At 36.0% G+C, this 12,960-nt stretch overlaps 1 protein-coding gene across 1 annotated transcript; it reads right to left on the bottom strand.

Annotated features, from left to right (window-relative positions):
• Nucleotides 1-354: 354 nt before the first annotated feature.
• On the bottom strand, nt 355-11,277 carry cxcl14 (chemokine (C-X-C motif) ligand 14). The gene is made up of 4 exons (XM_024284131.2): nt 10,934-11,277; nt 9,079-9,184; nt 4,514-4,627; nt 355-1,739 (listed from the first exon to the last, which is right to left on the bottom strand). The coding sequence occupies exons 1-4, from the start codon at nt 10,995-10,997 to the stop codon at nt 1,724-1,726; spliced, it is 300 nt and encodes a 99-aa protein (XP_024139899.1). The 5' UTR covers nt 10,998-11,277; the 3' UTR covers nt 355-1,723.
• Between the last annotated feature and the right edge of the window lie 1,683 nt (nt 11,278-12,960).

Below are 12,960 nucleotides of genomic sequence, written 5' to 3'. Positions count from 1 at the left end.
TTTACCCACCCCTGACTGACTTTGCAAGAAAAATGAAGCAGTCTTTAGTGCCACCTAGTGGATCACTTTTCCTGAGCAGATTTCAGTTTGACACTCATTCGTTGTTGGACACTTGTATAGTAGCGCTCTAAGGCGTCGTGCTGTCACACACATTCACACACTGATGGCGGCTCCACTACCGAACACTTGCCCCAACCTACAACCACCAGGAGCAATGTGGGGTTCTGTGTCCAGCTCAAGGACACTTCAATACATGCTGGGAATCAAACCTGCAAATCAGAGGTGGACCGCTCCACCGCTGCATCGCGTCAGCTTCCGTCACAGCTGTTTGCTGACTCAACAAATGAATCAAAAGACAGTTTATTACTGTGTTTATTATTTTGCACTTCATGAAATATCTACGTGTGTGTTTGGTGGGCCACTCCAAACGCACAACCTCACAACATACGTCGCCAAAAAGTTAAAAAAAAAACCCTGCAGTATTTGAGACTGACATAAGCATGACACTAAAGTCTAAATATTGACTTATTGTCATTAACATATCAGTGCACTCGGAAAATAATCATTTACACATTTATGTCACATACAAAAGAAGAATAAATTGTACTAGATCCAGATGTGTACATGCAGACACACAAAACTTTCTTAGGTGGAATATAAACAATGTATTAAAACAAAAAGTTGTGGTTTTTAGGGGGATTATAAATGAAAGTTAACTTTCTCTGTGGGGTCAGTTGTCATAATTCAGAGGATTTTCTGCATTTTTTTTAAGTTAGGGGAAAAAATATAACCTCTTAGACATTAAGCTGAAAATATTCAGGACTTTTCTTGTCAAATTCCCAAAAGATGAAAAAAAGTTCTTCACAAGTGTATTATCACAGCCTTATATGCTTAACTCTACAATGTTATGACTTTCTAACGACAAAGTGATATGCTATTAAAAAAATAAAGTTTTCTTTCTGAGCTGTCTAAAAAAGACTTTGTTCAAACTCTTTGAGTTTTGTCATAAAATGTAGCTAACAAAAGAAAACTTTAAATAAGTACAAAGACGTGTGCTGTTGTGGTCTCTGCATTAAAATTGATCAGCTTGTTAAATATCTACCCAAAAATACAATCCAAAATATATGTAAAAAGGAAAAAAGGTGATCAAATAAAACAATTTTCATTTTCATCAGTGAGACACATGCGCACTTTGATGTAACAGCTTCTACTAGGACTGCTTATTACCCGTCTTATCTGGAGGAGAGGATGTTTTAGTTTGGTGTGAGTTTGTGCTTTTCTTTTGAAAAAGTGTTTAATACACACAGCTGGGAATCGCCTATGTGATCAGTGGTGACACGTATGGTGAACTCAGTGAAAATATGGACATTGGATTTCATCTACATCCCTAAACTCCTCTATTGGCCTTCACTTTGTGGGGATAATCTCTTGATAAGCCCCACCGCTCACAGACAGATGGCGCTGTCTCCTTCACTATCTCTCAGAATGAAATGCACTTGCAAAAAGACTGAAAAAGTAAGTGATGTAGCTAGAAACAAAGGCCCAATAAAAAGCCCACCAGATTATGTACAAACTAGGGAGAACATTGTGTGTTCTTGAGTAAACATGAGCCATAGGGGGAGAAGTGCGACTCCACTTGGTTCTTCATAAAAATGTCCCGATGAGGATGCTGTCCCTTTTTTTAAAATCTTGTTTGATCCATGTGTTCTGTGTAGGCCATGTTTTAGGCTTCATACACCCTGCAGGACAAAACAGAATTGCATTAATTAAAGCATGTCCCAAGTACAACCCACGACGAAATTTCCACCAACAAGCAGTAATATGCAGCACCAAGTACTGTCTAAAACCTGTGTGAATGATTCCTGATTCTGATTGGCTAAAAGATATTTAAAACCTGTGACAACACTGTCGCGTGTTTTAGAAAAATGTAAAAAGTAATATATGTTTTTTCTTGTAAATTTAATCAAATTTAATTAAATCTTGTAAATTTGCCACTTTTAATCTCGTAAATTTACAACTTTAAATCTTGCAAATTTACAATTTTAAATCTCATAATTTTACAACTTTTAATCTTGTAAATTTGCCACTTTTAATCTTGTAAATTTACAACTTTAAATCTCATAAATTTACAACTTTTAATTAAAAAAATTTAAAAGTTTATATCTCGAAAATTTACGACGTTTAATCTCGTAAATTTACAACTTTAGATCTAGTAAATTTTACAACTTTAAATCTTGCAAATTCATAATTTTACAACTTTTAATTTGTTCAATTTACAAGTTTTTTTCTTGAACATTTGCAACTTTAATTTTGTAAATTTACAACTTTTAATCTTGTAATTTTATATACGACTTAATCTTGTAAATTTACGACTTTAAATTTTGTAAATTTAAAACTTTTAATCTTGTAAATTTACAAAATTAAATCTAGTATATTTTTAACTTTTAATCTTGCAAATTTACTATTTTAAATTTCGCAAATTTACGACTTTCAATCTTATAAAATTACAAATATATTCTCGTAAATTTTTGAGGGTTTTTTTCTCATGAATTTATGGGATTTAAACTTTAAAATATGAAAATGAACGTGAAAAAAATAATACATTTAGTCTATGACTTTTTAAGTAATAAACATACAACTCTATTCTCGTAATTTAACAGTTCTTACTTTTCTCTGAAATGTATGTGATTTAAAGTCGGAATTTACAAGAAAAAAAACATTTTTGAATTGGCCCTAAATCTCTGTCCCTTGTGGTTTATTTATTGAATGTCAACTGTAAAAAAAAAGTAAATTGACAGCATGGAGGGGCTGCTTTAGCACAAGTGGGATCAAAATAATCCATTCACTCAGCAGTTTCTCTGATCTACATGAAGAAATTAAAAGTATCCCATTGCAATGAAATTTTCACAAATTTACACTTAATGTTATTATAAGGGTTCAAATAATGCAATCTGAACAGTTGGCCCTTATACATTTTTACCAAATGTGTCCCTCTTCGCAAAAGCACTGGACACCCCTGTATTCATTCTTTCCTGACTTCAAAAAAATCTCTCTAAGAAATCTTGTTGGCCTTCTGTTAATCATCTAAAATATAGAGAAAACAATCATTACCTTAAATTCATAGCCACTTTTAAAAAACAATTATTCTCTTGCCTTAATTGTTGAAAATAGACTGTCAGACAGGAGGAAAAAAGAATTTTCTAAAGACAAATAGCAGGAAGGACTATAAGTTTATTTAGAATATATGTCAATGTAAATGCCCATAAAGCTAAAAAAATAAAAAAAAAAGAATAGAAAGTGATACCCATTTTTTAAAGCCAGTTTTTAAAATACAATAAGCAACAATTAGAACAAACTTTGAGGATTAACAGGGAAACAGTAAAAAAACCAAAAAAATACACTATTTTTTTTCAAAACCAACTGGAGGGATTTTTTGTTGTAGAATCCATTCTTCACTTGTAGGTATATCATCAAAGTTACAAAGCAAGTAGAATTGAGGCAGCTTGGAAGTGTTTAATGTGGCTTTCATGACCCAAGAGATGCTGATAATAATAGAAATGAAAGCATCTGGAATTTGCAGATAACAGTGGATGATTAGTGTGTGCATCATAGCTAAGTGTTGCATAAAAAACACAAAAATAGTCAGTTGAGTTGGCGTCAGCATTCCAGCTTAAAAATTGATATATATATACAAACCAACTTTTTATTACATCCATACAAGAAAATTCATAGAAAATGTGGCATTAATCTTTTTTTAAATGGGTTTTAAAAAGTCCATATCCTATTCTATATTTTGCAAAACATAAATATTTTATTTAATCAGTTGGTTTATGCAGCTCAACATGTTTTGACATCTGTCAGATGTTTATTTAGTCAGCAATGTATGTTTATGTAGACGGAGTGTTAGCATTAGCCAACCTATGTAAAATCCCATTAAATGTTAGCATCAAGCTAGTGGACTTTAGCTTTATGTGCTCAATCAATTTATATTTTTATGAATCGATTATTGATCTATCAAGCTTAAATTCATTCAAATCGATTAATTGATTTTATTAACCTAGCCCTAGTATTTTAGATTTATTTAATAGGGACAAATACGAGACAAAAACATAAATCATTACGTTAAAACAATCTGATACCTGCATCATAGTGTTTATAGCCATGGCTACTTTGCAACCATGTCAAACCCAATAAGGAGGGAAATTGCTGACCAAAAAATAATAATAGTGAAATGTTTATTGGTGGTCTAACAGTGGGAAAGGGATGTAATGTCACATTTTAATGGCTTTAATACTGTTATTTTTAAAAATAAAAAATGTAAAATTTAATTTGGAAGTTAAATAAAGGGAGCATATCATTCATTTTTCAATAAAGCTGCAGAAAAACAACACGTTTTAATTGCAAATAGATAAAAAAAAAAAAAAAAACTTTTCCCATGTCACCCATTATTTAACAAGTCATTTCAATTCAAACACATAATCTGAGATTTCCATAGAGGCCACAGGATGTTTACCTGTGCTTATCCTTCCAAATCCGGAACCATTTAACCAGATTCTTGGTGCTCTGAAGTTTGGGATGGAGACAGTACTCCTGGCCCTTAAACCGAGACACGTTCTCCATTGTCACGCTGAAAAGGATCAGAGGACAGTTCAGTCAAAAGCTGCAGACATGGGAATTCTTTGGAGAAAAAAACAGTATGAATCCATCTGCTCTGGTGGCATACGGACGTCCAAAGCCTTTCAGTCCACAACACAAACCTTCTCTCACAAAAACCCTGTGACCACAATCTGACCTCTCATTCACAGGATTTAGGATTTTTCCTGAACCTCGGAGTAAAACGGCTTTGAACATGTGAAAACCTTTCTGAATGGCGAGCGTTCCATCCTCCCGCATGGCTGATGCGTTTTGCCTGCTTTTGTTCAGTGCAGCTAATAAAAAAATTTCCCACCGTGAAAAAAAAAAAAAACACGCTCACATTTCAAAAGAGCGGTTTGCACAGCTGGGTCAACTTCGTTTTGGCAACATGATGGAGCTGCCACAGAAAAATGTGACATCTGAGCCTTGTGAATGAAAGGTCTGTCTGCAAACCCTCCGTTTGAGGTAAGGACAGAGACAATCTGCCTGCATGTGGCATATTCATTTCAAACAGGCAGGAGAAAAGAGAAGAGAGGGGGCCTCTTCATCTGCTGACACGCTCAAAGCCTCAGCGGACCGTGCATGCTAAATGACTGCAGGAAGGGCTCCGCTCTCGCAGCCAGGCCCTGTAATGATTTGATTAAAGACTTCTGCATCTGTTTTCCTGCCCATTCACTTGTCACTGCGTTTGACTAGTTAGCTTCAGTTTGATAGCCATTTGTGCTTTGTTTTTGAGGAAACAGACTTTAAAAAAGCTGCTTGTGTATGCATGCCCATGGACTCATATCTGCTCAACAGGAGGGGGTAAAAGTAACCTAATTACTGTGTGAATTCCAGCTCATTCTCATTCACCTAGCTATCTAAGGGAAGCCACCAGCTCTAAAAATTATGGAAGGAACTGAAGTGGGACTGAGAAAAGACAAAAGGGAGAAAACGGAGGGGGGGGGGGACAAGAAGAAACATTTAGGGGGGCTCCGTGTCTGTGTTTGTGCTTCTGGAGTTGCTGCTCGGAATGCCAAAGCGAAAGCAGACTCTCATGCTCATTTCTCTCCCGCTCTCATTCTTTCCGTGGCTTTCCGGAGCCCGCTGAGGCTCATTTTTCATCAGGCTCTAACGGCTGGTGGCCTCCATCTCATGCTAATAGAGCCGCGCTGAATGATGACTGTGTGGCAGGTAGCAACACAGACACACAAGAGCGAGCGTGCACGCCGAGGAGGGCTTCTGAGTGCTTCCTTTGTTCTCCGGATGCTAAAAACACTTCATTCAAACACTCTGATATGAGGCTGTCTCCTCAAAGTCTGCAGTTCTGCTGGTTCACCACTTTAAATGCTAATGGTAATAAATACACATCCCCAGAACATCTTTTAAAAGCAAACAAGTGAGTTCTGTGTTTCCGAGGGGTGCAAATTATTGATATTTGAAGAAAATTTAAAACAGTTTTATCAAAGAAGCTCGGTTTTCATATCATCTTCCTCTTTTCTCCAACAAACTGCAAGATTTGTCCTGAATTGTAGCATAAACATTTTGTAATAGTCATATTTCACACAAACACCGTCTGGCTGCAAGTGAACAGCAGGGGGCAGCAGAGTGTTTTTTTCCCATAAAAAAACAACTCCATAATGCAACCTAAAAGACCCTCTCCTTTAAAAATTGTGTTTTTAAACATTTTTCTCTTCATGGAGGACATACATATAAAGAAAATGAAGGTTAAAACTGAATTTTGGAGAATGTCTTTATTCAAATTGTTGTGAATCTGTAGCAAAAGAAAAAACTGAGTTGGAAAAAGATTGTATTTGTGACAGAAACTATGTTGGATGAATCTCAAGCTTCCTGCTCCATTCTGATCATCCACTTGAAGATAAATAGATCCGTGATCGTCTTCGTTTTCCTCGTCTGAGCTGGATTAAAACTGTGCGGTTGGATAGCTACAACTTTTGTTGCACCAACGAGGTTGTGGGAGTAAGCTAGCAGGAGAGAATGTAAACAGATGGACAATGGGAAATGGGGGCGGGATTGCTCTACGCCTATAGTCTAAGAGGGGATTTTCTGAAGGGGACCTGGCTGCAGACAAGACAAGATGGCGGCCAGACATTATTAGCCAGAAGCGGAAATTCTGCGTTTTCAGAATTGTGGCACCTTCTATTAAAACTTTTTAATGTTAATAAAAGGTTAAGTGTGCAAGATGAGATTAGAATGTGGCAAAAAAGTTATTGTTTCATTCCTTTCAAAACTGACATAGACAAAGTGTTCAGATTGGTAAAGCTGTTAACCCTTTCACACCGAAGCTTTAGCTCCAGTCTTCAGATTTCATCAACGACCTTCATTTTTCAATTCTTAACACGATCGACGTGAATCAGCTTATTCTTCCGTCATGGAGAAAAGTGGTTTTGCGGTCTTGTTAGCAATCTGTTGCATTTTGGTGAAAAGTCATTTAAAAGTGTTGCTTACAAAGCTGCTTTTCTGTGTGAATCAGCTGATTCCCGTTGATCACATGAGGAGTTATGGTATGTCAGAGGATATAGAAGGGCATCTCTGGTGTTAAAGGCTTAAAGCTCAAGACAAATAAAAACAATGTAACTGTATGGGTTGCCAGATTATGACAGAGTATTAGGACCAGATAACAAACATATATATAAATTATGACTTTAATCCTCGTACATTTGAGAAATAAGTTGTTACTGATAATTAAGTTGTATATTAATGACTTAAAAAGTCATAAGCTAAATTTAAAAGTTGTAAATTTGGTGGCCCTTAACAAAAAAAAGAAATATAAGTTTTTTTTTAATTTACAATGTTTAGTCTTGTAAATTAACGACTTTAAATCACATACATATACAAGTTTTTTCCTTGTAAATGTACACATATAACTCTTTAAGTTTACAACTTTAAATCTCGTCAATTTAAAACTTTATATCTTGTAAATTTACGATTTTAAATCTCGTAAATTTACAACTTTAAATTTCATAACTTTACGACTTTAAAAGTAGTGAGTTTACAACGTTAAACGTCGCAAATTAATGACTTTAAATCTCATACATTTACGACTTTAGATCTTGTAAATTTATGTCTTTATATTTCGTATATTTACTACTTTAAATCTCGTAAATGTATTACTTTAAATATTGTACATTTACAACTTTTCAAGTTTTACATTTACGAGATTTAAAGTCACAAATATACGACTTAAATCTCGTATATTATAGAACTTTAAATCTTGTAAATTTATTACTTTAGATCTCATACATTTACAACTTTTAATCTTGCAAATTTACAATTTTAAACCCTGTAAATTTACGAGGTTCCAGTCAAAGTGAGCCCTCACTCAAGCAGTAGCCCGACTAAACTGTAAAAAGCGTCTTAGATTTCAACAGGTACGATGAATGTTTAAAATGTTACAAATGTTTGGAAGCTTCTTTGTTGGATTTACAGATCATTAAAGTTTATTAAGACTTTTACCTCGTAAATTTATGAGAAAAAATAGTCTTAAATTTAGCCTATGACTTTTTAAGTCATGAATATGCGACTTCATTCTTGTAATTTAACAGTTATGACTTTTTAAAGGTTTAAAGTCGAGTTAAAAAAATGTTGTTTATAAGCTGGCCCTAATACTCCAGATAAATTAGTTGTTTCTGACAAAAAAAGAGAGAGGGCGTTAACTTTGGATTCCAGTTGAAGACTTCCTGCTAATGATGTGTGGACGCCATCTTGTTGTCTGCAGCGAGGTCCTCCTGGAATTTCTCATGAATTCCTGCCGCTCTGCAGAAATGATGTCCATGAAAACGACAGGTTTGTTTATTGTGGATTAAAAAAAAAACAGCGATAATCAAAATAAAAAAAAAAAAACCCACTGGGAATGCTTTTAGAACATATCAAAAGAGGATCACAGTAGGTCGTTCCACCCCTTTTTAAATCCAGTCTAGGAGTGAGAAGAGCAGTAGATGTCAATATCACGATATTGTGATGCTATGCAGTCAAGGTAGCATCTGCTTTTGAGGAACAGAAGTGTTTGCAGGGGTTGAGAGAGGGCGAGGGCAGGTAGTTCTGACACGTGAACTAGCTGCTCCCACTTGTCGGAGAACATTTATCAGCTCAGTTAGGTCTAACACTGTAATAAGCCCGTATGATGTTAAGCGTTGCACTTCCCCCTTCCCGAGTGAGAAATTCCCACCTTCCTGGTTGAAGCGTGTAATTAAACCCTCGTCAAACCGGGGAGAGCTTTCCACCCTCTAAGCACGGATGTCAGTGGCTTTCCATGCACACCTGTCAGATATTCTAGCTGTCATACAGCCCGGCTAAGGAAGTGTGTGACTCCACAATGGAAGTTAATGGGATCAAAGAAAACAATTGAAAGACGTAAAAATGATTTACAGATGGGGAAGGAGAAAGAAAAGACTTTCATTTAAATAAAAGAACTGACACAATGACGAAGAAAGTTTGACTCACAAGATCATCTTCTCCTGGCAGAAAGGGTGTTTGGGTTTGATCTCAAGCTTCTGCACATCCTTGTATCTGATCTTTGGTCCTTTTCTGGTGCACCGACACTTGTAGGCTTAAAAAAAAAAACAGCACAGATTAGACTGGAGTTTACTGCAACACGTTTTCACCTAGATAGCTGTTGATTGATTGATTTCCTTTTATTTTAATGAAATGGTTTAATATAGACAATAAACATTAAATGGTTGAAAAAGGAGTAAAATCGTATGAATTCCTACCACAAATCTTATTATATTTGATACATACATTATAACACATCAAACACTATACACATAAACAAAAATAAATTAATAAAAAATACATTGAGGTACCAAAACAGCCATGGAATCATGATTGTGCACACACCCTTCCGTAGATTTCTCATTTTCTAATTAACACGTTCCCACAATTTTATTTTTCTTCTAATTGTGTACATTTTTACTCATCATCCAAAAAACATGGATACTTTCCTCCATGTTTTTCCACAACCTCACCCCTTAATTGTCCTTACACTTGATAGCTTTTAATGTCAGATTTCTTTCTTGGTAAATATTCTCCTTCTCCTTCTTTCAACCACTTAATTCCTGATATTATTTCCAGCAATCAAATCAAATCAAAACATTTTTTAAAGCCCTTTTCCGACTAAAGTAGCTCAAAGTGCTTCGCGTAAAAATATTCTCCAAATGCAAAAAACCAAAAAAAAAAAAAAAAAAAAAGAACAATTATACAATAATCCCACCACCAACACACACACAACATGATAAAACATAAATATATAATGCAAAAATAGAAATCTGGCTTAATACTAAGTGGATAAATGATAAATTGACAAAGAAAATAAAGAAATTCTCTCATATTTTTGTTTTCATCTAGAAGCTATATTAAGATAATTGCTGCATATTTGCATCAATGTTTGTATGTTCAGAGAAAAGTTTTTTTTTCTTTTTTAGTTTTATAAATTATTTGCATTCTGCTTTTTTATATCTGTAACCTTTAGTAATTGTCATTTTAGGCAAAAAAAAATGAATGTTTGAGTCACTTAATAGAAGAAAATGTGGTAAAACAAACTTTTATTTTATCTGATGCCTATTTTCCAGTTGATTTAACTTCTTTTTTTTCAGTTACAATGAACTGCTGCGTCACAAAAGACACTATCTGTATGTCTCTTTCCTATGAAAAATGCACAGAAAAGATGAAGTGCCATTAAGTAAGCCAACAACTCTGAAGCACTACATCATCATCCCTGGGTCAAGCTCTCCAGGCGTCTCCACTGAAAGACGGAGGCGCTGCAAATTGGTTTTGCTGGGGTTTTATGTCTGTGATGCCCCACAGCCTCCAAGGTTTCTGGTATCCATCATATCTGTCCTGACCTCCGGCCACTAAATCTGCCACACAACAGACACAGCTTCAGCACGTTACAACAAACATTTAAGCCTCAGGGAAGATCAAATCTAATATTTTTTTATTGGAAAACGGTTAACATAAAAAATACAACATCCAATAAGAAATAGTCTTCAAATGCTGTTTTTTTTCTTTTTTTGCACAGCTCCTCTCCTTGAATAAAAAGTGTTTGAATATTAATGACATAATTTGATTTTTAACATTTAAGTTTGATGTTGTTAGAGGACTTTTAACCAGCTGCTCAGGAGTGCGTTTCTGCTTGCGCAAAAGTCAACACTAAGTGAGAAAAAAGTAGAAACATTGTGAAGTTTGGGAACTCCCCAACCCTCCCACTGGCTCCCACTGCTTGTTATTCAGTTACATCTCCACAGCTTTAACCAAAAGCAGTTGTTAACATAAAAAAGTTTAAAAATCAGTCTTTTACCTTCTGCGCTCAGGACGTATACGGACACCATCAGCAAAAGAATGACCACTGTGCACCGACCCATGTCTCCACAGTTGGAAAAATGGGGGTGTTTGAGAAACAAAGTTGTCAAAAATCCGATTTGTTTCAAGTTCACGCGATGAAGTGATGACAGAGCGCGTCCGGCACCACGGAAAAGGCGCTCTGCTGCGTCGCTGGCTGGTTGCGCAACCCGTCCGTGCGTCTGGAGCGCTTGGATGAGCTGCCAGTCCGCCGCTGAGGACTCTCTCTGTCTCCGTCAGCCTTTTAAAAAGCTGCCCGCTGCCTCCAGCTCATTAATATGCACGACCAGGCAGCGAATCAAACACTTGTGGCCTCCGAGAGAGAAGTCGAGAGCCTGGCGAGGGGATGAGAGGAGGAAAAACACAGGACGGGGTGGGAGGGAGGGATGGCGCCTGCTCTGACCGGTTTGTGGTTGTTCACAAAAGCATCAGGTTTATTAAAGTTCTGTTGGGCCAGTTTAGCAGCCCAAGTTTCTTAAACAATTTAAATCCGAAATTGGACTTTTTTTTTTTTTAAATCAGCTTGGAAGAATTACCAGTTTTGAAGGGTGAACAAGTTGACAAACTGTTTCCAACACACCTCCATAAGTTTATTTTAAGATTGTGTTGCTTTAAATGGCCCATACCATGATTTTCTTAAGCCTTTCAATTTTATATGTGATCATATATTACCTTTGGAACACTGAAAACCATCTAAAATTATAGCTTTTTGTTGATCGCCTCTAAATCGGTAGAGAAATTGAATGTAGGTGTTGGACTGGGGGCGGTGCTGGCAGAGCAGACTCTTCCAGAAAGGGGCGGTTCTCACTCTGTGACGTCAGCACGTGAGGACTCGCTTGTTTTTGTGGGTATTGGAGGGGCTGCTGTTGAGAGGTTTATTAGAGGATTACTCTGAAAAGCGTGATTAAAAATGGATTAAAATACTGCTTTGTGGTTCTTTATAGTGAAGAATGAAGAGTATATATGGTACGGCCCCTTTAAAAATGCTAGTCAAAGTTCACACTTTATGACTAACAGAACAAAGCATAAACAAACTAGAAGACTGCACTGGCAGCAATTCTACAAAACTGACGTTGATTTGGAAGTTCAAAATTGTTCAGTTAAATAAAAAAGTTGAATAAATAAAGTATCCCAACAAAGATTGTAAGATGTAGGACTTCCATTATTCTTACTCTCAATACTTTGTCCAGCCCTTTGTCCCCCCGGTTGTTGAATTTGCAAAAATAAATTCAAAGGTGAATTCAGTTTTCAGCAATGTGTGTTGAGGTTAGTTGAAATTGAAATTGTGAAAAGTTCTAGTTAAAGGGTACCAAACTCTAGATCAACTTTTTTTGTCTATTGACCTCTATAAATGAGGCTTTAAAAGTGCTTTCTGTTGGCCACTGTCAAATTTTTGATAAATTAAAATACAGTTCTTTAATTCTTGAAAATATAGTCAAAACCCGCCTGTGTGCTGCCCCCTACAGGTTAAAATGAGGTATTACTGCTGAATTTTGTGATTGGTCAAACCATGTAAGTTTCAGAAGTCTGACGTCATGATCTGCAGCTCCAGTAAAGTCCCCCTAGCCCCGCCCCTCTGACTGGATTTTTAAATTTCACCGGTGGGTGGAGTCAGCCTCCAACTTCCCTGTTTGGTTAACCTTTAAGGTGACGTGGAATTTCTGGAAATTTTTAATCAACTCAACATTTTATGTTTCTCTTGTTTTTACAGTCTGGTCATTTAGCTTCTAAAAACCGTTATTTTTCACAACCTTTTCTTTTTTTATTGTATTGTAAGAACATTTATTTGTAATAATGAGAGATTTTAAACCAGCACTAGTGTTTTGGTTCAGAAGCTACAGGTTTACAACCATAACAATGTGTGCGTACGTCTGTGTTTTTTGGCTAATACAGAGAGGAATGAGGAAAGCTTTGTGGCAGATCCCAGTAACATTCCTTCAAATTACCTAAGGAGGAGTGTAGGGTGGGGCAAACAGCCCTTGGGAG

The sequence above is a fragment of the Oryzias melastigma genome, linkage group LG10 (assembly GCF_002922805.2).
Source record: "Oryzias melastigma strain HK-1 linkage group LG10, ASM292280v2, whole genome shotgun sequence".
Taxonomy (NCBI): domain Eukaryota; kingdom Metazoa; phylum Chordata; class Actinopteri; order Beloniformes; family Adrianichthyidae; genus Oryzias; species Oryzias melastigma.
The sequence above is the reverse complement of the archived record's forward strand: the minus strand, read 5'-3'. Positions and strand labels throughout refer to the sequence as shown.

Excerpts from the sequence above, each read along its gene's own strand:
- cxcl14 (XM_024284131.2), bottom strand. The coding sequence starts at position 10,997 with ATGGGTCGGTGCACAGTGGTCATTCTTTTGCTGATGGTGTCCGTATAC. Across the intron at positions 9,185-10,933 it reads ATACGTCCTGAGCGCAGAAG|CCTACAAGTGTCGGTGCACC; the intron begins GTAAAAGACTGA and ends TTTTTTTTTAAG. Across the intron at positions 4,628-9,078 it reads TGCCAGGAGAAGATGATCTT|CGTGACAATGGAGAACGTGT; the intron begins GTGAGTCAAACT and ends GATCCTTTTCAG.